This window comes from Quercus robur, chromosome 4, assembly GCF_932294415.1.
Source record: "Quercus robur chromosome 4, dhQueRobu3.1, whole genome shotgun sequence".
NCBI classification, from domain to species: domain Eukaryota; kingdom Viridiplantae; phylum Streptophyta; class Magnoliopsida; order Fagales; family Fagaceae; genus Quercus; species Quercus robur.
This window is the reverse complement of record NC_065537.1, coordinates 54,529,493-54,556,705: the sequence shown is the minus strand read 5'-3', so window position 1 is coordinate 54,556,705 and position 27,213 is coordinate 54,529,493. Positions and strand designations below refer to the sequence as shown.

At 35.2% G+C, this 27,213-nt stretch overlaps 1 protein-coding gene across 1 annotated transcript; it reads right to left on the bottom strand.

Moving 5' to 3' along the window:
* Positions 1 to 11,650: 11,650 nt before the first annotated feature.
* LOC126724490 (uncharacterized) lies at positions 11,651 to 12,718 on the bottom strand. Its single transcript, XM_050429003.1, has 2 exons — positions 12,473 to 12,718; positions 11,651 to 12,142 (listed from the first exon to the last, which is right to left on the bottom strand). The coding sequence occupies exons 1-2, from the start codon at positions 12,628 to 12,630 to the stop codon at positions 11,692 to 11,694; spliced, it is 609 nt and encodes a 202-aa protein (XP_050284960.1). The 5' UTR covers positions 12,631 to 12,718; the 3' UTR covers positions 11,651 to 11,691.
* Positions 12,719 to 27,213: the final 14,495 nt, after the last annotated feature.

The following is a 27,213-nucleotide window of genomic DNA, read 5'->3' as shown; positions in this document are numbered from 1 at the left end:
ACAACACTTCATTTGTGCCAAAGCCATGAAGCCACGTCAACACTCCATTTTCGCCGAAGCCGTGCCAACGTTCATTTTTTGCCATGAAGCCACGACAACACTTCACATTAGCACTTGCACTCACATTGAAGTCGCACCAAATTTTTTTAAAGGCAACATAGCTCAGACATCAAGGGTGCATAACATTTGAAGACGCCAGAGCATGCTACCAAGAATTTTGATATTGCACGAACATGCTCGTAGAGGAGAGATGATGTCACACCGACTTCAGATATATAATTTATCATCATTCCGGAGGAAGTTGACGTCATCCAGATTTCAGAGACATGATGTGAAGTGACACCACTCAGAAAGGAGATGATGTGGTTCTAATTTCGGAGCTATGAAGTGGCACAACCTAGAAGAGAGACTATGTAGCCTAGACTTGGAAGGTACAAGGAGATGCCCCCAGGAGATAAATGATGCAGAATATACCTCAGAGATGTGGGAGGATGGCCACAGAAAATGAGCAATGCTATGAAGACTTCATTTCTTGCAAAAGAGGTTGGAGATTTTATTTTACTCCACAACCAAGCATCAACCTATGTTTATCATCATTTCAAAGAAGGTTAAGCAACGTCAACTCCTTACAGTCTTCATTTTCTACTACGTCGATCTTTGATCATCCTATTGAGCAATGCCTTGCCAACCGAAGGGACCTTAAAAGCGCATTGATGACTGTTGGAAAACTCCTCAAATTAGACTGGCCATCCTTCTTCTTTTCATGTGACTGAACTTAGTGACAAGTACTAAGCTGCCTACGTACCCCGGAGAGGGATCAAGTTATCACGTAGTTCAACATATTTTTTTTTTTTTTATGATTTCCTTTTTTTTTTTATGATCTTTTTTTTTTGTTTTTGTTTTTTTTTGTTTTTGTTTTTTTTTTCTTTGTTTTTTTTTTCTTTTTTTTTTTGTTTTTTGTTTTTTTTTTTTTTTTTAATAAATTTTTTTTTTAGTGCGTGACTGAACTCAGCAAAAGATACTAAGTTGCCTACGTACCCCGGAGAGGGATCAAGTCATCACATAGTTCAAAAGATTTCTATTTTTTTTTTTTTTTTTTGGTTCTTTTTTTTTTTCCTTATGTGTTTTTGCAAAAAGGGGGTGCAGTGTGTAATAGTGGGTATCACCACTGATCGAACCCGAAACCTCGGCCTCAAGGGAGAAATGGGTGTCCAACTGCTACGCCACACTCGCAATTGTTGACATGGAGTGAGATTAATTTCTCCTTATTGGTACACTTTCAAGCATAGAAGCATTTGAGGAACTTCCCATTGATGGGGCCGACCCTTGCATCGTCATTGTTGATTAACTTGTGAGCTTGGTTAGTGTTTGCCCCCTGCTTGAGAGTTGGAAGTACATCATAAGCAACGGTCACATGGTTTGACCCGACAACTTCATTGAAGTCTAGATCAATCTTGTTTTCTTTGGCAAAAAAGGAGGGCTCACGTGTGTAATCCTCGCCCTACGCCCCACAATATTTTATGGGTACCAATTGCGTATAGTGGGTATCACCATTAATCGAACCCGAGACCTTGGCCTTAAGGGCGACATAGGCATCCAACCACTACGCCACACTCGCAAATGGTGACATAGAGTGGGATTCATTTTTCTTTATTTGTACGCTTTCAAAGGTAATGGGAAGACATCACGTACCCTTGCAACGTTATGGTGGGTAGTTTAAGCTCTTACCGAGGAGCAATCCTCGATTTTCAAGCATAGAAGCGTTTGAGGAACTTCCCATTGATGGGGCCGATCCTTACACCATCATTATTAATCAACTTGTAAGCTCCATTGGTGTAGACTTCTTGCACAACATAAGGTCCATCCCATTTTGAAGTGAACTTATTGCCTGTACGATGAGTTGTGATGATAGGTCTTCGAACGGCGAGGACTAAGTCACCAACTTGGAATGATCGTGGTTTGACTCTTTTATTGAATGCGCTTGAAAGACGAGCTTGATAGCATTCAAGGCGTTGTTGGGCCTCGAGCCTTTTTTCATCAAGTGCCTCTAATTCTTGCAACCTGAGCATGGCATTTTCTTCTCCAGTCAATCCTTCTTGAATGGCAATCCGTAGTGATGGGATTTGGCGTTCTAAAGGAAGGACGGCTTCCACTCCGTAGACAAGGGATATGGCGTTGCTTGAGTAGGCGTTCGAAATGTTGTTCGATATGCCCATAATGCTTTTCCGATTCTTTCATGCCAGTCTCGCTTTGTCTTGGATACCACTTTTTTCAACAAACTGCCAAGTGTTTTGTTAAACGCTTCAGCTAGTCCGTTTGCCTGGGCATTATACATGGAGGAGTTGTATTGTTTAAATTCAAATTTCTCGCATAGCTCTGTCATCAGCCTATTGTAGAATGGTTTGTCATTATCAGTTATGATATACCGAGGGATACCATACCGATAGATCAAATGAGTTCGAATGAAAATTGACCACCGTTTCTTTCTTCACTTCCCTAAGGGGTACAGCTTCTGCCCATTTTGAGAAGTAGTCAATTGCGGCCAAGATGTACAAGTGGCCACCGGATGACTTTGGTAATGGCCCTATTGCATCAAGTCCCCATGCATCAAAAGGCCAAGAAGCTACAGTTGGGTGTAAAGGTTCTGGCGGTTGGTGGATGAAGTTTGCGTGATACTGACAAGCTCCACACTTTTTAGCACATTCCATAGAATCTTGCACCATTGTAGGCCAATAGTAACCCATTCGTTTGATCCTATAATGTAACTTAGGACCTGACTGATGTGCGCCGCATATTCCAGAATGAGCCTCCTCTAAGGCTTGTTTAGCCTCTTCCTCTCCTAAGCAACGGAGAAACAATCCATCAAATGAACGGCGGAAGAGAGTGTCTTTATAGTAAATGAATCGAGCAGCCCTCCGCCGAATTTCAGTCTTGTGGCGTTTATCATCCGGGAGTCTTCCATGTTGAAGGTATTCAATGATCACTTGTCGCCAATCTTCTTTTTCGACAAGGCATACAGAAATGATGTTGGCTTGCTCTTCTTCATCTTCTTCAACCACGAGAGGTACCACCCACCTTTGGGAAATAGCGACTTTGGTTGTCTCTTCTTAGGATAATGCTAAGGCAGTAGCCAAATTAGCTAAAGCATCGGCCTGTCTATTCTCCTTCCTCGGTATATGCTCCAATGTGATGACTTCAAAATTTGCTAGCAACTTCTTCGCATATTTGCAATAGGGGATGAGGTCTTCTTTCTTGACGTCATATTGCTCCAAGATTTGGTTGATAACTAATTTGGAGTCCCCCAAAATCTCAAGTTGTAATATGCCCATCTCAATAGCCATCTGGAGACCGATGATCAATGCTTGATATTCAGCTACGTTGTTAGAGCAAAATTCACTTAATGAGAACGAGTGAAGAAGTATATACCGTTGTGGAGAAACAAACACTACACCTGCCCCCGCTCCTTCTTGACGTGCAGCCCCATCGAAAAACATCACCCATGGTGGCATTACTTCAATGTAAAACACATCTTCATCTGGGAAATCATTAGAGAACTCCCAATCAGACGGAACTGGGTGATCAGCTAAGAAATCTGCCAATACTTGTCCTTTGACAGCTTTTTGTGGAATGTATGCAAGGTCATATTGCTGAAGCAAGACTACCCATCGAGCTATTCGACCCGAAATCACGGGCCTGGAGAGGACATATTTGATTGGGTCTGCCTTTGCTATCAAACGGACCATATATACTTGCATGTAGTGCTCCAGTTTGTCTATGGCAAAGAAAAGAACAAGACACATCTTTTCAATAGGAGAATAATTTAATTCAGCCCCATTGAGAGTTCGACTTAGATAATAAAGGGCTCTTTCTTTCCCCTCTTTATTTTCTTGCGCCATAAGAGCACCTAGAGACCTTTCTTGGGCCGCAATATACATCACCAAAGGCTTTCCTAAGATAGGAGCACCTAAAACTGGAGGATTAAGTAAGTATCTTTTGATGCGTGCAAAAGCATTGCTACAAGCCTCATTCCATTCAAAGTGCACATCCTTTTTCATCAATCTATTGAAAGGTTGACATCGACCAGCCAAATTCGAGATAAATCGTCGTATGTAGGCCAGTTTTCCCTGCAAGCCTCTAAGTTCTCGCAGATTCTTGGGCTCTGGCATTTTCTGGATTGCTTCAATTTTGGACTGGTCAATTTCAATACCGCGGTGCCTCACAATGAAACCAAGAAATTTTCCAGATGTTACGCCAAAAGCGCATTTGCGGGGGTTCATCTTAAGCTGATACTTTCTCAAGCGGGTGAACACGGATCGTAGATCTGCCAGATGGTCTTTCCTCCTTTTTGTTTTAACCACTAAATCATCGACATAACACTCCATGTATTTATGAAGTACATTATCAAAGATCTTCTGCATGGCCCGTTGATAAGTAGCACCAGCATTCTTTAGTCCAAAAGGCATCACTTTGTAACAGTAAATTTCCTTAAGGGTACGGAAAGCTGTAAGCTGCTAATCCTTAGGATTCATTCGAATTTGGTTGTAACCCGAAGATCCATCCATGAAAGATAAAGCTTCATGACCGGTAGTGGCATCAACCATGACCTCAGTGATGGGTAATGGAAAATCATCTTTGGGACATGCATTGTTCAAATCACAGAAGTCAACGCACACTCAGATTTGTCCATTCTTCTTCTTGATAGGGACGATGTTAGCAATCCATTCCGGGTACTGCACTTCACGAATGAAGCCTGCTTCAATGAGCTTATTGACCTCGGTTTCTATTTGAGGGATAAGCTCTGGCCGAAAGCGTCTTTGAGCTTGTTTGACTGGGCGCACGCCTTTCTTTACTGCCAAATGGTGTAGAGCAATACTCGGATTGAGCCCAGGCATTTCCTTGTAAGTCCAAGCGAACACATCTTTGTACTCTACTAGGAGCTTGAGGTATCCATCTTCTTCTTCAGAGGTAAGAAGCGCACTGATGAAAGTTGGCCGGGGTTCTTCAACAGTTACTAAATTGATCTCTTTAAGTTCATCAACTGTAGCTTGTCCTCCATCTTCCAAGGCTGGAGGAGCTTCATCGACCTCTTTATTGGTTGCTTCAGCATCTGACAGTGTACCCTCTTCTATTGTAATATGAAACGAGGATGATACCTCTTCAATTTCCTCATCATGGACGGGTGACTGACTTGTATGTACAATCATTCGTCTTTTGACTTTGAGCGATCCTTCAATGTTGATCTCCAAGGTAAAGTTACGTTTCATGCGTGAAGGAATGCTACTGCGGATCTCATCATTGGCTTTCTTCTCCCCTTAAACGTCAAAGTTTATTGAACTTTGAGAATGACTATCAATAGGCCTTTTCGTTGCCCCCAGTTGATCAAAGACTGATTTACAAGCAAGAGTGTCCCGATTTGGTGTTAAACAAGTTGTATTTAACTTGTCGAACACTGTGATTCGTGATGACGAGGCCTCGATGCGATCAAACACTGAGACATGGGGTGAAGAATGGTCTTTTCTTTGATTTGAACTTTCGCCGACCTCCACTGTTATGTATTGAGAACTCGAAGGATCGCTTCTTTTCTTGATCCATATCTGAGCTGGTTGTTCGGGAGTATAACCTAATCCGGTCTTTGGGATAGGAATTTTATGCCCTTCAAGCCGCATTTTCCTTTGTGTTTTGCTAAGGCCATGCATCTTTTCTCCGGTGGCTTCTGGAATTAGCTTCCCTAAGTCTTCTTGTTTTGAGAAATTGTAGCCTGCTTTGGCTAACAGCCTATATGCCTTTGGGTCGAACCATTCTTTCGTCCGCTCACTTGGTAGAATACCATGCTCTATCGGACTTTGTGAAGACCTCACAAATCCATTTAACGGCTTCGAGGGCAAAGGATTTGTGGATGAAGTTAAAGGCATGACATGATTTTCTTTCAATATGGCTACATCCTCCATCGTGAGCTTTGCAGGTCTCCCCATGTCTTTTGTAGGTTGAAGGCATTCTGCGAATGGTGATTGTCCATTCTTGCGATGTGATAATGGTATATACCGGAGGAATGGTTCTGGACCTTTCTTTGGGGAAAAGATGTCCTTTTTGGCGATGAATTTAACATGCTCCTTTTCATCTTGTTTACCTTTCATAGACGGGATCTCAACTGGAAGAACCTCGTTAGAAATGTCTTCTTTTGCATAAAATTTTGCATCAGCAAAATGAGCTTCGGTTTCTGCAAAAGGCTTTAAATCGGTATCGACCTTTTTTATTCCATTTTGAAAGAACTTGAAGCATTGATGCAAGGTTGATGGCACTATTCCATTTTCATGGATCCAAGGACGTCCTAACAACATGTTATAGGTCGTCTTAGCGTCAATGACGTGGAACAAGACGTTGCTTTTCAATTCTCCAATGGATAATTCTAGGTGGATTAGGCCGATTGCACGTTGCCCTCCTTGATTAAAACCTTGGATGACCAAACGACTGTGTGATAATTCTTCCATAGTAAAACCTAGTCGTTTCATGGTCATTTTTGGAAGTATGTTAACGGCTGAACCTCCATCAACAAGGATACGCTCGATCCTTTGTTTACAAGCATAACCAGAGACATAGAGTGGGCGATTGTGGGGCTTAGAGCCTAACAATAGATCATCATCAGTGAAAGTCAAGTCTGGAGAGCATGCGTAACATCCCTGTGTTTGTTGAAGCGTATTGGTATGAGGGGCGTATATCTTTGGCTCCTCAAGAGCTCGGGTGAGCACTTCTTTTGGTGATGTGGAGGATTGCAAGGGTTCAACTTCATCGACCTGAGATTGGAGTTCCTCCAAAGATGACAAGGTCTCTTTTGGATCATCATGGTCAACGTCCTCCTTTTCGTTCTGGATTTAGCAACGAGAAACTGTGTGGATGGCCTCGGCTGAGTCATTTTGAAAGAATTTTCTGGGGAAGAATTCTTCCAATGTGATGAGCTTTCAAGATTTTCGGGTTTGTGCTGAATCTTCATATACTTTTGTTCCCAGTCTCCTTTGCCTCTTATCACTCATTCTTTTTGACCAAGGCTGAATTTGGTTTTGTGCTCTTTTGGACTCTTGGGTGATCAAATGAAGAGGGAATGCTCGTTTCTTCTTCCATCTCTTGCGAACAACCATTGTCCAACCTTCTTCCTCATCCGTCGTTGACCTTTTATCATCGTTTGAATTATAATGAGGTGCTTTTTGTGAGAGCTGAACTTGAACCGGTTCTAGAGAACCAAAATGGATGAGCGTGGTATTTGCCTCTTGCATAGTATTTGGAGACAGGGAACTAGGTAACCCACAAGAAAATGTGACCAGGTTTGACTGAGCAACATCATTAAAATCCAAGTCGATTTTCCTTTCTTTGGCTAGCTTCATGATGATTTCTTTAAGAACAAAGCATTTTTGGATTGGATGACTTATGATGCGATGATACCTACAATAGTTCAGGTCATCAACTTTTCTCATCTCTTCCGGTCGTTTGCATTCTGGCAATTCAATTAATTTCAACTTGAGCAGTTGTTCTAGCATTTCAGGCATATCGGCGTCTAGGAAAGGATAGACCTTTTGTTCCCATTCCTTAAGTGATGAGCGACGCGTCTCACGTTGTTGACCTCCTTCAAGCCTCTTTTCATTGGCCTTCACATTTTTTGTTGAAATTTTGATTGGGGCAGGATTGACATTCATTGAGTCTTTGATATTACTTTTTGCATTCCTGTCATTTTTCCTTATTTCCCGTCTTTCTTTCCTTTCTTCAAGTACGGGAGGTTTCGTATTTCCATGGCTGGAAATACTTAATTCCATATCATGCGCACGAGTTGCCAACTCTTCAAATGTTCGAGGCTTTACTACTTGAAGGATGTAAAGAAGTCCCCAATGCATGCCTTGGATGCACATCTCTATAGCAGATATTTCAATAAGTCTATCCTTGCAGTCTAGACTCAAAGAACGCCACCGATTGATATAATCAACGACGGGCTCATCCTTCCACTGTTTAGTATTGGTAAGCTCCATCATGCTTACTGTGCGTCGTGTGCTGTAGAATCGGTTGAGAAACTCCCTTTCAAGTTGTTCCCAGCTATCGATTGATTCAGGCTCTAAGTCTGTATACCAATCAAAGGCATTCCCTTTTAGTGAACGGACAAACTGCTTTACAAAGAGGCCTCCTTGAGTCCCTGCATTCTCGCAAGTTTCTACAAAGTGAGCAATGTGTTGCTTAGGGTTTCCTTTGCCATCGAATTGCAAGAACTTGGGAGGTTGATACCCATTTGGCATTCTCATGTTATCAATGCGCTTTGTATAGGGTTTGGAATATATGAGAAAACTTGGGGAAGAACCTCCATATTGTGCTCGAATGGTATTTGTAATCATATCCTACAGTTGTTGGACAGATATTGAGGCCATTGAGGTGGAATGTCCATGTTGAGAAGTGCCTTCACCTCCTTTTCCTTTATCACCCTTGGCGTTTTCTCCTTTGAAGGTAAAGCCAGGTGGCTGCTCAAGGCCAAGACTTGATTCACCCGAATCTTGTACCTCCAGCTTATTCATTAGGGTTGCAATTTTGACATCCTTTTCTTCAAGTGCCTTTGTGAGAAGGATGACCCTTTGTTCCATTTCAGCCATCTTTTCTTCCATGGTAGAGGTGTTAGTCATCATTACTGGCATGACCTCTATAGATGACGGGGAAAATAATGAAACAGGATGAGTCAATGGTACTTCACTCCTTAAGTTTCTCATCACGGGTGAAGAGTTGATAGAAAAGGTCTTTGTTGGGGATGATTCATTACTGGTCTCCAAATCTTTCGAGGCAGATGAATCTTTAGTGGTAGCTTTCCTATTTGCAAGAAAGTCTAGAGAGGTGACAGCAGGAGGTTGGCTTTCTTGGGTTGGTTAAGGTTGGAGTCGATCAAGAGCTTTGGACCGACTGCGAGTGATTGGGCCGACATACTCATCAGCACTGGAATCATCAACCACTGACTTTCGGACATTCTTGCTAGAGGCCATTGAAGCTAGTAGCAAAATGATGTCGAATTTCTTTTCTTTTGAAGGAGGAAGAGATGAGAGGCAGAGAGGTCCCACTAGGCGTGCCAGAATTTGTAAACGACTAAATTTCTAGTTTGAAATAAATCAAACAAGTAAAATAGTTTCACAAATGCGAATTTGTATTGATGATTGTGTGGTACAATTCTCTGGAATTACAAAAGAGTGATCCTCTGATTCGATCTCCTTGCAAAACTTATTGATTAGATTTATGGTAATGTGGATTTGACTTGAACACAAAATATCTTTCAATTTGGTTGAGGGATGGATCGAAGATTACTGAAACGGAATTACAATGAATCTCTGGCTATGAGCTTGTTTAGAAATCCTTTGTTCTTCGCGTTCTTCGTGTTCTTCGTGCATTCTTCGTCTTCGAAGGTTTGTGGTGGAAGTTCTTCGGAGCTTTAGAGGCCTGAATCCGTTGAGCTTCAATGATTTGTGATTTGTTGATGTTTTTGGACACTTTTGGCTTGATTCCCGTGAACTTTAGGATCTAGGCAGATGATCTGGATGATTCTGCTTCGAATGTTCTTCAATTTTGGGGTTGAAGTTCTTGAAGTTCTTGAAGGCTTTGAGGCTTGATCTTCGCAGAGCTTTTTCACTTCTAAATTCTGGTCCTCCTAAATGTCTCAGGAAGGCTTCTATTTATAGAAGTTTTGGGGTGGGTGAGCGATACGTGACGGAACTTGATTGGTGACACATGTCACAGCCTGATTGGTCCGCTTGTGTCATCTCTTACACGTGCTGGACTGCTTGAGTCATCGCTTACACGTGTGAGGCTGCTTGAGTCATCGCTTACACGTGTGAGGCTGCTTGAGTCATCGCTTACACGTGCGCTGATGCATGATTGGTTCTTGCATGACACTTGGCAAATTTCTGTTGGCTTCTGAATAGTGATAGCAAAACCTAGCAGCAATACATGGTGCTCTGTAATTGGCTGTATTTTGTGGACTTGGTAATGTGACGTGTCAGCTTGCGATAGGTCGGGAATTTTCCCTCTCTACACATCTAATGTCTTGGAATTTTCAGGCCAGGTTGCAAAAAGAGGTAACTCTTGGGACTCCTTATCCCACCTTTTGTTAAGGTTAATTTTAATGCAACCACAGGTGAAGTCAAAGCTAGTGTGGTAATGGTAGCAAGGAACCATAAAGGAGAACTTACTTTTGCATGGACAACCAAAGTAGCCTCAATGAACCTTAAATTCGTGATTTGTGAGGGTGACACACTAAATGTCATCGGCTTCTACTCATTGTTCTATAAAAAATATCATTGTTAGAACTATATTGATCTTAATCTTCTTAAATTCTTTACGCTTCTACTAATTGGTCTATAAAATAAAAAATATCATTGTTAGAACTATATTGATCTTAATCTTCTTAAATTCTTTATGCTTCTACTCATTGCATCGAGTATTTTTAACAAAGAACTGTCCTGCGATGAATGATATTGTTGGGTCTTAAAGTCAACATATTTTCCAAAGTCTTGGTGATTCAAGACCTCAGAAAAGGGACGAGATTTCATGATGATGCAGTATGCATGTGAAACGGATAAAGTTACATTGAGTTCCATATGCAACTTTTATAGTGCTAGTTTCTAACTTTACTAGTAACCTTTTAAAATTAGATTGGTCATATAAAAATAAATAAATAAATCAATGAGAAATATAGCGCACTTTATTAGTAATCTTTGACAAGTACAACATTTGCGGGCTAAAGGGTTATTTTTATTAACAAACAGCAAAACAACAGACCAAACTGTCTATCCTATCTGCTATTGTCATCCTAATTCTCAGTTACAACTCAATTTAAGCAAATAAAATGAGATTTCTGACTACCTAAAGAACCCAAAATACCAAGCAACAAGAATGTCCAAAAATATTTCTCCGAATCTTACACAGGACCCTGTTTCTAGGTGAGTCTTTAGGAAGATAAACAATAAGAACTACCCTTGACATCTTTGCTACAACTTGAATGGATTCTTGCACTCTCTCATAATTTACAATGTTTCACCAATGAAAGGAAAATCTGTCGTCACCAAAAAGCTATCTTTGCAAATGCAGGGACTTTGGGGTCCACGTCTATTGGTTATAAATTCCACACTTGGACACAAACCACGAGTATCAGAGGAAAGAAGTACAACTAATTTACTTTTCTGTTTTGTTTTTATGGTTTCTTATGGTGCTTTGAACTAAGATTTAAAAAGGAAAAATTGTGGAGGCACACTTGTGGCAGGCAAGACAAGGAAGCAGAGGACCCTTAAGTCTTTTTCGCCTAACCAATCATACCTTAATTGGCAGATTTGTTTCTTGATCCAAACAATAAATAATGTTACAATCATAAATTATTTTATAATATTTTTACAAAATATTGGTCTGTCTAGCCTCTTATTGATTTTTATTTAGACTCACCATTAATATTATTTTTTCATTTACCAATAATCATTCACCATATCAGCAGTTTGTAAATTTTTTTTATAAAATAGTTTGTATTTTTAGCATTATTCAACAATAATTCTATATCATATTGCCAAAATTCAAATCAAGAACATGTTAACAAATACTTAAATTTAGCAAAATGTTCTACTTTTATTTACTTAAAATTTATAGGCAGCTATGTAAACCATTCTTGTCAAAACTAAAGGCCATAGAAAAAAGTTACATGGGCAAATGTTGCCGCTGCATCATATTGAGAAACCTATTAAGGATTTCACATGCATGGTAATTTGCTTTCACAATTTCTTGGTAAAGCCATTTGTACACATGCTTATTCAGTATATATGCTAACATTATAGGTAAGATGGCCCATATTATAAAGCGTGGGAGTAAAGTCGATGCCAGGGACGCTGAAGAAAGAACTCCAGAAATGAGAATGACATGGCTGAGAACTTTAGAGTAGCTTGCGCTATGAGTTTTGGGCTCCATCTTTGTTGCAAGTCCCAGGCTGTAGATGCAGATTGCCCCAAAGGAAGTCCACATACTTATCGGATGTGTGTCAAATGGTGACTGAATTTTGCTTTGATACTCCACTTGGATGAGGCCAATCAGTGATTGAATCAGGAAAACAAAGACCACATGAGTTGGGGCAGAGGATATGAAGTCCTGCTCACTTGCACAATTATAAACAATGATCATGATAGAGAAATCTATAAAATCAAAGGTGCAAGTGAACAAAAATCACCACAATTAAGTATATCCCATCACATAGATAATTCTATAGCTTAAAAAGTTAAAGACAGTTCCATTTCTATTATAAATAAGTTGGGGAACATAGTTATCACATAATTATATAAGCTATATGCAATCATCCCTGTTATTATATTACTACTATCTTTTCTTGGGGTGCTTTGGTGTGATAATATCATAATATCCAATTTGCACCAATGTTACATAAACTATAAGCTAACAAAAGAAGAAAACTGAGATTTTTATCACTAACCTTGCTTGATTAAGTTGAAGATGAAAGCTTTTCGATTTCTTTGCATACACCCTCTGCACAATTCTTACTCTTCGGACTCTAAACTCGCGTAATGGATGGCTAAGTTTCCGAGTGTCTCCTACCTCACCTCCTCTCCCTGAGCCCCTCATTTCTCTCATACCTAGTAATCTAAACTTTTGCTATAAAGTGTTAATTTACTTAGCAATGGTTAGTATTGAAGAAACAGGCTATCATTGCAAACCTCTATATAGGCCTTGTGCTCCATTAAAGTGGAAAAGTTTCTTCTTTTGTTTAAATATTTTTTGATTTCTCATGTCATTTTCTATGATGTAAGCAAATCAATGCACCTTCGTGGCTAATGAGTCTTGAGTGCGTTATGTCATAAACTACCAATTTTTTTAGAAAGGAGAAAAAAAACAATAAAACATTTGAGTATACATTTCTGGTTCTGGACTTTAGTGGCGCCAGACGACAACATTTTTATTCCCATGGGCCATGGCTATTGGGTCCATTTGGTAGAATATTTTAGTAACATATTTTTAGTTTTTAAATAATATTATATGTATTTTTATACACTTTTTTACTCACATATATTTTAAAAAAAATACAAATAATATTATTCAAACTATTCTACCAAGCCAGCATTTTTTTTATCATAGAATATGACCTCATCAATTTTTGGAACCCTCTCGTCCAATGTGGGAAAAAAAGAAAGAAAAAACCACAATTCTTTGTGTGAAATCAGCCAAAGACTTTTATAAAGTTGTGCTAGGACGTACGAAAGACATTGATGAGTTAGCGATAAGGAGAGGCACGTTTTTCAACTCATGCTTGTCTCCTTTTTCAACTCATTCTTTCCAAAGAGCTTCTCAATCCCACCGACTATATAGTATATACTGCACTATCTCTCTCCCTCTTGACATTATCCAAAACAGAGCTTCCGATTTGAACTTATATCATTTTAATGTCCCACTATGCTTTTATTAATGTCCCAATATACTTTTCTTTCTTATGGTCAATACTCAATATTCAATAAAACATTTTTATTTTATTAAAAAAAAATCTGTGGTTAATAACGTTATATGTTGGATCAGAGCCTGGGTTTGCTAGTATTACAAACCCATTGCAGAGCTGAGCCTGACTATATTACACACCCCATCCTTTCCCATTCAAATTCACAATCAAGTAACCCTCAAAATGGCCTAAAAACTCTCTAAATCTCTTTAGAAAACATGTCTCACAAATAATTGCGTTCCCTTTTTTTTGTGTCTTAAGTTTCTTTAAGTAGTCCAAATCCCTTTTTCTTTTACTTGCTTTAAGGCTTTACAAGTTTAATAAGACAATTTATAAAATCTCAAAATCAATACTAAAAGATCTGTTTGGTAGCAACCTATTTTAATAGCTTTTATGTATAGTATTTATCAAAAGATATATTTTTAGTAAATTTTGTGTTAAATGGGTGACAAAAAGTTAAAACTTAGTTTATTTCCCCAAAAAGAGTTATTTGCTAAAAATCATTAGAGTAATGCTATCGCCACAAACTATTTTACAAAATTTTTACAAAATATTGATGTAATAAAATTTCTAGATAATATCATGTCATCAATTCACTAGTAAAACTTTCTATAAAAAAATTTAAAAAAATTAAAAAAAAAAAAAAAAAAAAAAACAAACAAACAAACAAAAAACAACTCATGAATGATAAATTTCTAAATGCCATCTTAATCACCTTCTTCCCCTTCTATTCAATATTTCAATTCGTTCAACAAATCTACAGGTTTTGGTTAAGTTCAAACCATGGTCTCATTGGAATGAATCTGTTTAAAACCCACCAACGTACTTCTGCAAGTTATTTTTTAAATGGCAAATGCAGCCAAATCAAATTCTATGTTCCATTGTTCCTAAGTGTTAACGATCTGTGACTTTGGCAGAAAAATAAGATCTATACTTTCCCTGGCCAGATTTTGCAATTGAATTCAAAAAATTACTGTAAGACTTTAAAAAAATTAGAATAAAGGGTGAGAAATTAATCAATACTCATCCTTTGAAATTAAATCAATCCCAGGTTGTGCTAACTTAAGTTGATTAATGTTCTTTCATGGCTTCCTAAGCTATGGTGGCTGCCATGAATTTGTTCTTTTAAAAAAATCATCAACTAAAAGACATTAAGAATCTGTTTGGATACCGCTTATTGTTGAAAACTAAAAACTGAAAATACTATACCAAAATAATTTTTAAATGTGTGAATAATGCTGTGGGACTCAGTTTTAAAGTTGTTTTTACTTAAAAAAGTATTTGCGGGTAGAAAAACAATGCAAACGCACAACGCAAGCTCAAAAACGCTATCCAAACTCTACCTAAGAGTAAAAAATGTTAAGGTTATAATTACCATTTTTGTTAGTGGATTGATGACGTGGCATGATCTAAATCTTTTATTATAAAAGAACACTATATGATAGAGTACACTAAAAACTCTAGAAGATCTTAATCCTTGGTTGAAACATTGAGTGGGAAACCAATATGGTTTGTAAAAAGAAGTTGCGCAAAAAGAGAGGGGGTGAATTTAAAAAAATAAAATAAAAAGGAAAAAAGAAAAAGAATGGGTAATTACAATCTCCTTCTTTAAGGTTTAAAGAAATGACACTCCACTCCAAACTTAAAAGGAAAAAACACTCCCCTTCCTTTAAAGTTTGAAGAAATTGACACTTCTCTCCTTTTGTTTATACTTTATATTAGTAAGGAAATATTTTAAATTTTTATAAGAATCTCTTTACAAAAGATTAACCATGGTTGATTTTTTTTTTTTTTTAACTAATAAATTTAGAATAAACATTCAAAATTTATCAAGTACTAAAACTCTTGCAATGGCAAATCTCTCTATAAATTGTTGAAAAAAAAAATTCATACTTAATATTTTAAAAATAACTTTAATTAAAAATTTTAAACAATTAATTTTAATTATGAAATGGGGGATAATTTTTAAAATCCACTAATAAAAAAAGGCAAGTTAATACACAACATTTTTATTATTACTAATTTTACAAAGTTTGGTCAATTTGACGTCAAGGAAGAAAGTGTATTTTCCCTTCAAACCTAAAAAAGTGAACTGTAATTACCTCATATTAATTTAACAAAGTTTGGTCAATTGGAATGTCAAAGGAGGAAGGAAGTGTTTTTTTCCTTCAATTTTGAAATGAGATGTTTCTTCCCCAAACGTGAAGGGAAAGGAGTGTAATTACATACACACACTCACACGTAAGAAATTGGTAAAAAATCCTAACAAAAATGTGGAGTGTGGCTCACCCCTTGGCCCAAATAGGTCCATCAAGAGTCCATTGTAGCTTATACACCAATTAAAGACCAGGGGATCCCTCCTTGGACTAAAATTCATTCTTAAACACATATGTTTGGTTCTAAATTAGAAAGCCAACTGATTTTACTATTCAACTTATTTTTGTTACTATTCATGACTCCACTACACTTTTGAGTACTATTCATAGGTCTTACTATACTATTTCAGCTAACTTTTACCTTTATTTACAGTACTTTCAACAAAAAGTTTTCTATTTCAACAAAATAAATGAATCCTAAGCAAACCCATAGTTTCTAAAATATTAGAAATTTTAAGAGGCAATTTCATACCGATATTCTTAGAGTTTTTTGGTCAACTTTTTATCAAATTTTTAGAATGTGGATTGTTGCTATTGTTGGGCAAAGCAAGAAAATCTACTCTGTTGAATCTTCTCTCTGATGATTTGGTTCCAAAAAATGGTGAAGTAAGGAGGAGTCAGAAGTTGAGGATTGGGAGGTATTCACAGCATTTTGTGGACCTAGCTACTAAAAAATAAAAATGGAGGAAACACCAGTTCTATAGATGTTCACTTTACCTATGCACTTTTGATCATGCTTGTCCACTTTGATTTTAAGAATGTTGTTGTGATTTTCTTCTTGGAAGGATATTGTTATATCATTTTTGCCATTCCATTTCGCTATTTTCACATACTTGTAGTGACCCCGTTCATTCATTGCATTCCATGTACCAAGTTGGTAGTCACTAAGATAAACTTTGAACTAGGTTCTCTCTCTCTTCCTTTTTTTTTGATAATCAGGTTCTCTCTTCCTGCTAGTGTTGCTGAGGATGTTTTCATTTAGATCATGATTATTTATTGTGGAAGGCCTTTGGCACTTTTTATCAACTTATGTCAAATTGAGGCGAAAGATGTTTTCTGCTGGAAAGTCTCAATAATTGCCATTGGTAGGTGATTGTGATAATCCTCTTGGAGAAGGGCAAGAAGCAATGGATTCAAAGACATGAAGATCTCATGGTTTGAAATGGAGGAATTGATCTCTTGCTTACTTGCACATTTACTGAAATAAAAAAATTAGATCCAGTTGATTCAAAAAATTAAAAAAAAAAAAAAAAGTAAGCGAAGAAGTAAGGCAACACAAGTTTTATGTATCTAATTAATTTTTTTTAAAATAAAATAAAAATGGAAGTGTAAAATCATACAGATGTTCAAATTCACATGTTCTTACATCTTAAAAAAAAAAAAAAAAAAAAAAAAAAAAAAAAAAAAAAAAAATCAGATGTATTATTATTCCACTCATTCGCATGACTTGTAATTAATAGGGGACAAGATAGGAACTTGGGATCTACCGAGCATTGTTGTTGCATTCGTAATCAAGCTATATGCAATGACTTTGTTTCAACTCGGGCATCCTAAATATTAATGTACAAGTAGTTCCAAAAGTTCTAGACATTCTTATTGCTTGTGCTCACTCATGCCTTGATTGCCATCTGGCCTTGATTTTTGATGCAGATCAGTTTGTACTTAATTTTTGCTTTAATACAATTCCTTCCCACTAAAAGAAACCTATGAATCATTTAATTTAATTCATAAATGGTCAACTGGATCAAAAAATGCAGTTGCCTCCCCCATTTTGCAGAAAAAGATTTTATATCACTATTACACAAGTAACTCCATTTACATAGAGGATCTCACATATAATGGTGAGTGGGTGACACTGCTAACTTTATTCCACGGTTGATACAATCTATTTGTTTTAGCCTTTAAAATATAGTTTTTGATTTTTGGAAAGTTTGACCCATGTAATTGTTACGCAATATTTAGAATTATTTCCTTTTATATCATTTACATTCAAGTATTGGAAGAAAAAATAACCCAAAATTTTAAACTTTTGGGCTGGGCAATTGTGCTTTAGAAGCCATATTTTTATTAGGATTTTATTTTTTTTAAAATGAAAAAAAAAAAAAAAAAAAAAAATCTACATGGGGTGAGTTCTTGACAAACTTAAGTCAACAATCCAATACTTTAGTAAGCCTAAAAAAATTAGCAACTCCAGCCCATGAGTTGATACCTTCAGCCCAACTGTAAAATATTTGGATTAGATCCAATAAAGGAGGAGTCAACAGGTAACTTACCTTATTGGGCCAAGGTTTGGAATGTTATCTACTGCATGCATGCATACAAAATGCTACCGAATGTGAATAGAGAAAATCCACAACTGTGGATCCCACTTATTCAGATAATTTAAACGAAAGGTATTTAGGATATATGACATTTTATTTATTTATTTTTTTTTTTTTTGAAAAACAAAGGATATATCACAAAAACTAAATAGCCAGAATAGGCTCAGTACAGAGTCTGTTTAAGTACAAACCATTAGAATCAGTATTTAGAAAAATCAATAATGTTCACAGGTGAACATTTTAATTTTTCACGTGTGCATATGGCTATTTTGTGATCGATCAATTTTTTGAATTCATCAATGATAATATTTTTATTATAACATTAATTATAGTTATGAATTTTTTAAAAAATAATTTTTTTATAGTAATGTAATGGATAATTTTTTTCACAGGATGTAAATTGTGATTAAATCAATATCATGTTAAATGACTTATTATTGACGTTATTTTTATTATGCGTTAATCATGACAAGTCATATGAACAATTGTAGAAAATATATGTCATTAGACTTATTAAAGTTTAATAGCTAAACAAACTTACAAAAATAATAATACTAATAAATTGCATAAAAATATCGCATGTTTGGCACGCAAAACCAATAATACCACATCATTGAACAAAGTTTTCTTATTTATTTAAGTTTTTATATAAGAATATATGAATAAAATAAAATAAGTATTGTGGGCCATAAAATTCATGGCCCAGGCCCGCCCTATATCAAGGCCCAGGGCCTGATCTGAGGAGACTTATTGTCAAGGAGGAGTTTAATGCACGGATAGGATAAGTGAAAAGATTGTCCATACTGTAGTAGAGAACTCTGTGCCTGACAAGCCCCTATTCTTGACCAAGCTATTCAACTTTTACGTCTACTCCCAACCACTTGAGGTATAGGCTGATAGGACAAGTCTTCTGCCCCGAAGGTAAAGCTTACACGTGGACCCTAAAGAGAGGAAGGAATACGAGTATAAAAGGAAATGAAAGCCAAGAGAAAAAAGGGGGGAAGAAAAGGAGAAGAAGGGGAAGAACTTAATGCTCCTCGGACTAAGTCCGAGGAGTCCAACCCCTTAGGCTACGACGCTATAGGGTTTGGATGTTTAGGCTGAACCCTTTTTTACATGAGCCCCCCTAAATCAGGGCCGGATCATCGCCCCGTGATCAAAAGCAAGCCTTTTTAAGCCCACTCTCTACAAATCATATTGTGAGGGATCTTTTATGTACGAGCCTACCGTCATTCTTGGGCCGTTAAATAATCGTGCACCCACAAGTATGTTTAATTCTTAGATTTTATTTCTCTTTCTCTTTTCTTTCTCGGACTCTTTTTTAATTTATTCTTATTTTATACTCCCTCCGTCTCACTTTGTTTGTCCTGTTTGAAAAGTCAAATTTTTTAAGGGGACATCATTTATTGTCTTGTTTACCTTTTAAAAATGTATAAGTTTCCAAAACTACCCTTAAATAAATTTATCAAAAAATTGAACTATTAATAAAATAGGGGTATAATAGGAACATTAATAAATTAATGACTTTTATTTTTAGAAATTGGACAATATTTTGGGATATCTCAAAATGAAATAAATGACAAATAAAGTGGGACGGAGGAAGTACATCAACAAGAAAGGGGCACATGTTTTCATATATATTTAATGAAGAAAATATAAAATATATATCAACAATGAATAAATGTAAAAGGAGTGGGTTTCAGTTAGCTCAACTAGTAAAGTCTCTGAGGTTGTATAAGAGATCTGGGGTTCAATCCTCGTTTACACAAAAAACTGATTGGTGTTTTGGTATGATGATAAAGAGCTATCATCAGGAGCGGATGCCATAAGTTGAAATTCACTTTAAAAAAAAATAAATGTAAAAGGAAAAAACTAACAATATTAGAGAGCTTCATTATATCATTAGAAAGGAAAAAAAAAATCGCATCTACCATTTTAAAGAACTTAAATATGCTTTTACTTTATCTAATTATTATACAATATCATTTTATTAAATATATATAGATAGATAGATAGATAAATACTATATCATTGAATTCAAATATCAGTCTTAATTGTTTCTCAAAAAAAAAAAATATATATATATATATATATATCAGTCTTAATTGCTCAAAATGTTTAAGATTCTTGTATTTCTTTTTTCTTTTAAAGATTGCTTTATGCTCATTTTAACCTTACGCCCTAAAATCAGATCCGCTTTAACCTACTTGTTTATTTATTGAAAGAAAAAAAATATACAGTTATGTTTAAAATGAACTTAAAATAATAAAAAAAGTTAAAGAAGAAAATATATCATATTTCTGCCAAAGCATGCGTGGATTGAAAATACCCAAGCCTGGTATATCTTTTACTATTTCCTTCATGTATTTCATAACTACAAAATACCTCCATATCACTGAAAATGGTGTTCGAGACTGTTATGAAAGCCATCGGAGGTAGCTAAGGTGTTTGGGTTGGTGCAATTTTGCACCAGATGAATTTACATGGGTATAGATGTTGTTCCATAAAATGTACACGTTCACACACAGACCCTTTGAATTGAAAGACAAGAGTAAGGTTACCAAAGTGTTGTAGACTAACCTCTTAAGGCTAGGATGAAGATGGCAGCGGCAACTCGGCTTCTTTGCACTCAAATATCAGCTTTGATATTTGATAGATTTTTTTTTGTGGAACTAGATTGGGTATTGGGTCCCAGCTGACGTCAACACAGAATTGTGAAAACGCGTTAAAAGTGACAAACTTTCCAGTCCCACCAGAACCACCCGTTCAGATATTTGGTTTTGACCGAGATCAGGGCATCGATTAAAAGTTACAAAAGTTATTTTTAATACCAACCCTTAAATAGGTTAAGGCCTTCTATAAGTGTTAGTGTTATAAGTAAGGGCATTCACCAAATTGCACAAACCACATAAATCGTAAAAATCGCACCAAAATTACCTTCAAAATGACATAACTGTACTGCACTACAAGTAACAATGTACCACATCGCACTGCATGATGCAATACAGTTTGCAGTTTTATAATAAACTAGTATGTAGCCCCGTGCTACCGCACGGGAATAGATATATTATTAATCATGAGTTTATTCATGTTTAAAAGACTCAGTTAAATCTAAATTCATATTATTAACCAGAAAATTTCATTAACAAAACTTAGCAGTATATATATTTTACACAGAAAGATGAACCTTGGTGACAATGTTTATCCAAAAGATCCATTCACGCTTTTGAATCTTCAATCTCTATTGGTGATTGAAATTCTCTCAGCTTAAAAAATTTAAAATAAAAAAAAAAAAAAAAAAAAACCCTCAGAGTTGTACTCATTTTGTAGTTTTACGATGGGTCATTTTGTAACATGATGGGCATTTGTGTGAAGAAAAAACCTCTGAAGTTCCATGGCTGATAAAAGAAATTCTCTCCAATCTTTTTTTATAGAGAGAGGGGTTTGTGCGTGTTTTTATACATCCTTCATAGTTGTATTATCACGAAGTAGGTCCAATGGATTTAGATTGGTACTACCGATTCCCAAAGTATGAGTGTTTAATGTGTTATTAATTTCATCTCATTGGCTTCTGCACATGACAACAAAATTAAAAATAATTAGATTGTACACGTGTAGAGTAAAATTGGACTCCAATTTCAGATTCTAATTGAACAATTGGAATGATAATATATGATAGTAACAACAATAGAAAAATTCAAATAAAATTTCAAATTAAATTGTAACAATCTGAATAAAAAATTCCAGTAGAAAGACAGGGTGGAGTGATCCACTCCAAGAAAGCGACCAAACTTGCATAAATATAGAATAATAAATCTCTCTCCGGAAAATTTACATTATTCATAACCTTTACCTTCATTGAACATTTTAAAAACATAATGACTCACATCTGCCATCCAAACATCTAAAGCCGGGTCCTCTCCAATTCGCGTGAGATTCCATTGATCACTAAGTTCCTTTGCAGCCTGCAAAAAGTATCATCCATCGGTCCACAGCAGTGCTTTCTTCATTTTATAGGTGCCAAACCTAAACAAAAAGCCAAATATAAGGATAGTGAATTTTAGGCATAATGTGCTTTAGGCATAATGTGCATCTAATCACATATTAGCAATTTATAACAAATGTAAAGATGCAAACTTTGTAAGTGAATAGTAAACAAAACTCAATGTCAAAACCAAGAAAAAAACACTTTAATCCGAAACTCAGTGCAAATGTAAAGATGCAAACTTTGTAAGCAATTTATAACAAAGATGCAAACTCTGGCTTTGCTATCTTTTTGGAAATTATGCAATGTACCCAAACCAAGTTCTTATCACCGATATTAATCTCTTTAGTTTTCGCGTTTGACTACAAAATCAAGAAAAAACTTAATTAGCACAATAACTCACTTGACCCGATACATGGAAGTGGTTTTAATGAGAATGAACCCACATACATTTAGCCACATGATGCAAAATTCAACTTCAATTTCAGATTCTAGACAAATGGCACAAAATTAGAGTTCTAATTTGGAATTCAATTTCACACTCTCTCTGCTTCACCTATTATTTTTTATATAGATAAAAAAAAGCACAAAGCACAAACCACACCGCACCACAATCTCTCTATATATTAATATATTTATTTTTTAAATATTAAATATATTATTAATAGTTTAATATCCCTAGCTTTCAAAACAAAAACAAAAAGTTTAGTAATCCTAAAAAGTGTTAACTATGAAAGCCAACGTAAAATAAAGAAAAATTAGCTCAATAATTTAAAACTTGGCTCAAACTAAAGGGAAAAATCAATTTTGGGTTGGGTAGAAAAAACCCAAAATTTAAAAGATACATCAGCTTCAAACTGTTCAAACCGCATCTTACACATCGCACCGCACATGTGATCGCAAAAATGAGATGCAGTACGATTATGATTGAGGTATGGTGCAGTTATGGTTTTGGCTAAGCCATACCGCAAAGTGCGGTACTAAAAATGGTCCAAAACCGCACTGCCTCACACTGCAAACACCCCTAGTTGTAAGTCTTATCTTCCCACTCCCTCCTTCCCTATTTCCTAAGTCTTCTGTCTATATTATCTCCAAAAAAAAAAAAAAAAAATCTCAACCCTTAAATAAAATTTTTTTTAACCTTCAACTTTTTACCATTTCATTTTTAAATTTTATTTTTTTAACTCTCTAACACACAATGGTTAATTGCACAGTGCAATAGCTTTTAGCTATTGCACTGGATCTCAATCCTTCACATTTCAAGTATTCCCAACCAATAATAAAAGGCTACTGATATAACAATGCTAACTTAGCCATTTTAAATGGCAAAGCACAAAACCAAACTATAGTTAAACTTTAAACTCAAATTGCATACTGTTTGAAGTTTTAACACTCAAATTCATTTTATTTCATGAGTCCAGTTAACTTAACTAGTAAATTTTTTTATTGTTGAATAAGAGATTTGAGGTTCTATCATTGCCAATACCAAAAATCAATTGATATTTTGGTCTGATGATAAAGGACAATCATCAAAAGTAGATGTCATTAATTAAAACTCTTCCTCTTAACAAAAAAAAAAAAAAAAAAAAAAAAAATCCATGCTCAATCCTTCTTCTCCCTAATCATCTCAGTACTTGCTTTGTTGGACTGTTAGGGTGGTTGTACAAACACTAACATTGCAACTAAGTATGACTCATCAAGATATGCTACAAAGGCTTATTTCACTCTATTTCTATTCATCTTTTTCTTCTCTATCTAGTTTATATGTAAGTACCCTCTAGCTATTTGATAAAAGTTCACAATGAAAAATTAGTACAAGAATGAAATTAACTCTTAGATGTGTGTGTGTGTTTTTTTTTTTTTCATTATCTGATTTATAAATAATTAAATATGGTGCCCTCTAGCTTTTTGATAAAAATCCAAAATGTGAAAAAAAAAATGTAGAAGAATGAAATTAACTCTTAGATATGGTGTTTTTGCCCTACCAACTTTTAGTATAAAATCGTTACAAATTAAGTCGTCTTTTCCCAAGTGACACCTGATTTTGTTTTTCACATTTATATTGTAATTAAACTAATCTTTGTACAAATTGATTTTAATAGAATTTACTTCATGCTGGTCTTAGATGAAGGGACATAAATGGCTTTTGCTAAAGCGTAGATAAAAAGGTGGACATGATATGAGTCTCAGGGGTGAGCTAATCTTGGTCAATCTGTGTTGATGTAAAACATTCACTGAGGAATAGGGCCTTACTAACCTAGCTCAAGTAAGTAAAAAGGACATTTAGTGTTCTATGACTTCTATCTAATGCATATACAGAACCCAACAGGAAATCCACCATAAACAAGTGATCAATTAAAAAAGAAAAAGAAAAAAGATATGATAACCATGTTGTATTGACTTACCAAATTTACTCTTAACCTGTTATGTAACTGCGCACCCGGCCAAAACAAAATTAGAAGAGATGATGGCCATTTAAAATCTATACAATAAGAACATTGAACTGGTGAACCATCTATCATGGGTATGAAGTATTTGACATGATAAGTTCCAAGAGTAATATGCCATAAATGTTGAGATGGGAGGTGATGTTTGAAGTTGAAAACTAGCTACATTGTGACTGCCACTGTTGAATTATTAGGTCATCGATCTAGTAGGTCATAAGTTCTAGCATGTCATTTATCTTCTCAGTTCTAGTAGGTCATAATGGATTTTTGAGTAAAGCACTAGCATGGTATCTGTGGTCAGTTATTGTAACAAAATCCCATAGCACTATAATAGAAGAGTAAATATATGAATGTTTAACCCTGGGTGTCATCATGACAATGTTTGTAATGTGCTGTCATTTGTTAAATTTGATCTTATCAAATCTGTCTAATCTCCCTCAAGGACTCATTATTGTATATCCAATGGTGTATAGGTAAGTAGATTGTTGAATCAGTCCTGCATATGTAATGCTAGACCTTGGTACGTATAGACCTTGATATTTATTCTCAATTATTATTTATTGTATGCCTTTCTTCATTAGTTTTGTTTGTTTATTTGTATCAATGGTTATTACTTTGTCAATAATAATTGAAAATGTCTTTCTAATTATGTAGGATTCTAACTCAAATGGTTTTGGATAATTAAATCCTAAACAAAAGTGATTCGATATCTGAAGATTTTTGGAAAGTATTCAAGTTGGAAGATTACTAAAGCTTGGATTGATGATTGGAGTGAAAGTTACAAGGAATATTATTGTTCATTAGCATCAAACAATTTGATCAAAAGATTTTTCTTTTCATGCTCAAAAGTGTCTATCTTTTTCAATCTTAGATCAACATTCATAGCATCTTTTGCTGCAATCTTGCATAGCATGTTGTAAGCCTCTTAAAGTCAGCATTCTCAAAGAGTTCCCCATCAGAAGAGTTCTATTCAATAATTACAGATTCACCAACTAAAGTAGTAGCAGTGAAAGCCATGAAATTTCCTTCTTGATCACTTTTAGATTCGTGACTAGATTCTTCATCATCACTAAGCGTAAGAGCCACAGCTTTACCCTTTGACCTCAATTATGTGAGACATTCAAATCTTACATGTCCAAACCCTTGACCATAGTTGTCAAAATGTGAATGGTATCATGAATCGATTTTTGATTTTTCTATATCGTGTATCATATCGTATCGTGTATCGCAAGATACACAAACACTTAATAAAATTTATAAAAAATTATAGATATACATATATAAATGGTATATTCATTATAAATTTTAAATATATTCAATTAATCACTAATTTATTCATCACTTTTGTAATAATATTTAACAAGCTAACTAAATAAATCAAACTAGCATGTGTTTATAACATACACATTCAAATTGCTTAAATTCAAAAGTGATAATATATTACAAATGACCCAAAAATAATAATTTATTTTCATCATATATTGCATAATAAACCCCATCTAAGTCAATGATATCATCATGTTTATCATTTTGCAAACTTATTTCTTCATTAAAATTTTCTTCATCTTCATTAACATTTACTATCTCTTCTTGTTCTTTTTATTTTAATAATTAAAAGAAAATCTTCTTGGCATTCTAGTTTCTTGGACTTATAACAATAATGACAAAAATAAAAAAATAATTATACTGTCAATCAATATCTTATTGATAGTATAGAAAATAAATTTGCAAATATTAAAGTGAAGTGTAAGTGTGTAATGTGTAGTCCAAATTTTATAGGAGAAAGAGAAGGGAAAAAAACTTATGAATACATTATTTTATTAGGTCAAATTAAGTAACCATTCTTTTGTGTTAAAAACAAGTCTAACAACTTGTTAGATTCAAATAAAAGTACAAATTTTAACAAAAAATCTCATTTTAAAGCATTTGTCTATATATCGTACAATACATATGATTTTATGATGCACACTGTATCGTACGATTCATGAGTACTTACGATACGCTAATACGATACAGAAATTTTTATACACGATACGATACGTATCGTACGATACAAATCGCGTATCATACGATACTGACAACTATGCCATTGACAATCAAAACACTATTGACCTTAAGAATTGTTAGAAGATTGAATAATTTTATCTTTGGATTTCTCTAAAGAATTATTTTTAGTTTGTTCATTCTTCTTCACATTCTTAGGGTTAGCAACATTTTGATTTCTTGCCCTTCTATTATTGTTTTTCAAAAAGTTTCAAAAATGTATAGCAAGATAAGCATTCTATGTAGATGTGATTTCATCATCAAACACGCCTTCATCAACATCATCTATAGATTTCAAGGCCATAGATTTGAACTTGTTAGTCTTGGGAAGGTCAGACTCATAAAATTGTAGGGATCTACAAGTTCATCAACAGGGATAGTGTCCACATTCTTGCTCTCAGTTATGGCAATGACTTTGTGTCTAAAGTCTTCAATTAAAGATCTTAAGATTGTCCTAACTATCTTAGGTTGCTCATAAACTTCACCCAAATTAAAAAGCAGAGTTTACTATGTCATTCAGTTTGGCATAAAACTCATCAAAAGTCTCATCATTTGCCATTCTAATGCTCTCAAACCTCAAGGTCAACTATTACAATTTATTAATTTTTACTGCCTTAGTGCCTTCATGCACAGTTTATAGGATATTCCAAGAAGTATGGGATATCTCATTAGATCCTCTAGAATTCTTCTATTCAAACAGCATTGAACATCGCTTTCATAGCCTTACTGTTAAAGCTTGTTGCTTCTTTTTTAGCATCAGTCCATTAAGCCACAA

Bases quoted from the DNA above. Each gene is read 5' to 3' on its own strand.
- LOC126724490 (XM_050429003.1), bottom strand. From the start codon at position 12,630: ATGAGAGAAATGAGGGGCTCAGGGAGAGGAGGTGAGGTAGGAGACACT. The intron at 12,143-12,472 runs GTTAGTGATAAA...TAATTGTGCAAG, and splicing joins CTTCAACTTAATCAAGCAAG to TGAGCAGGACTTCATATCCT.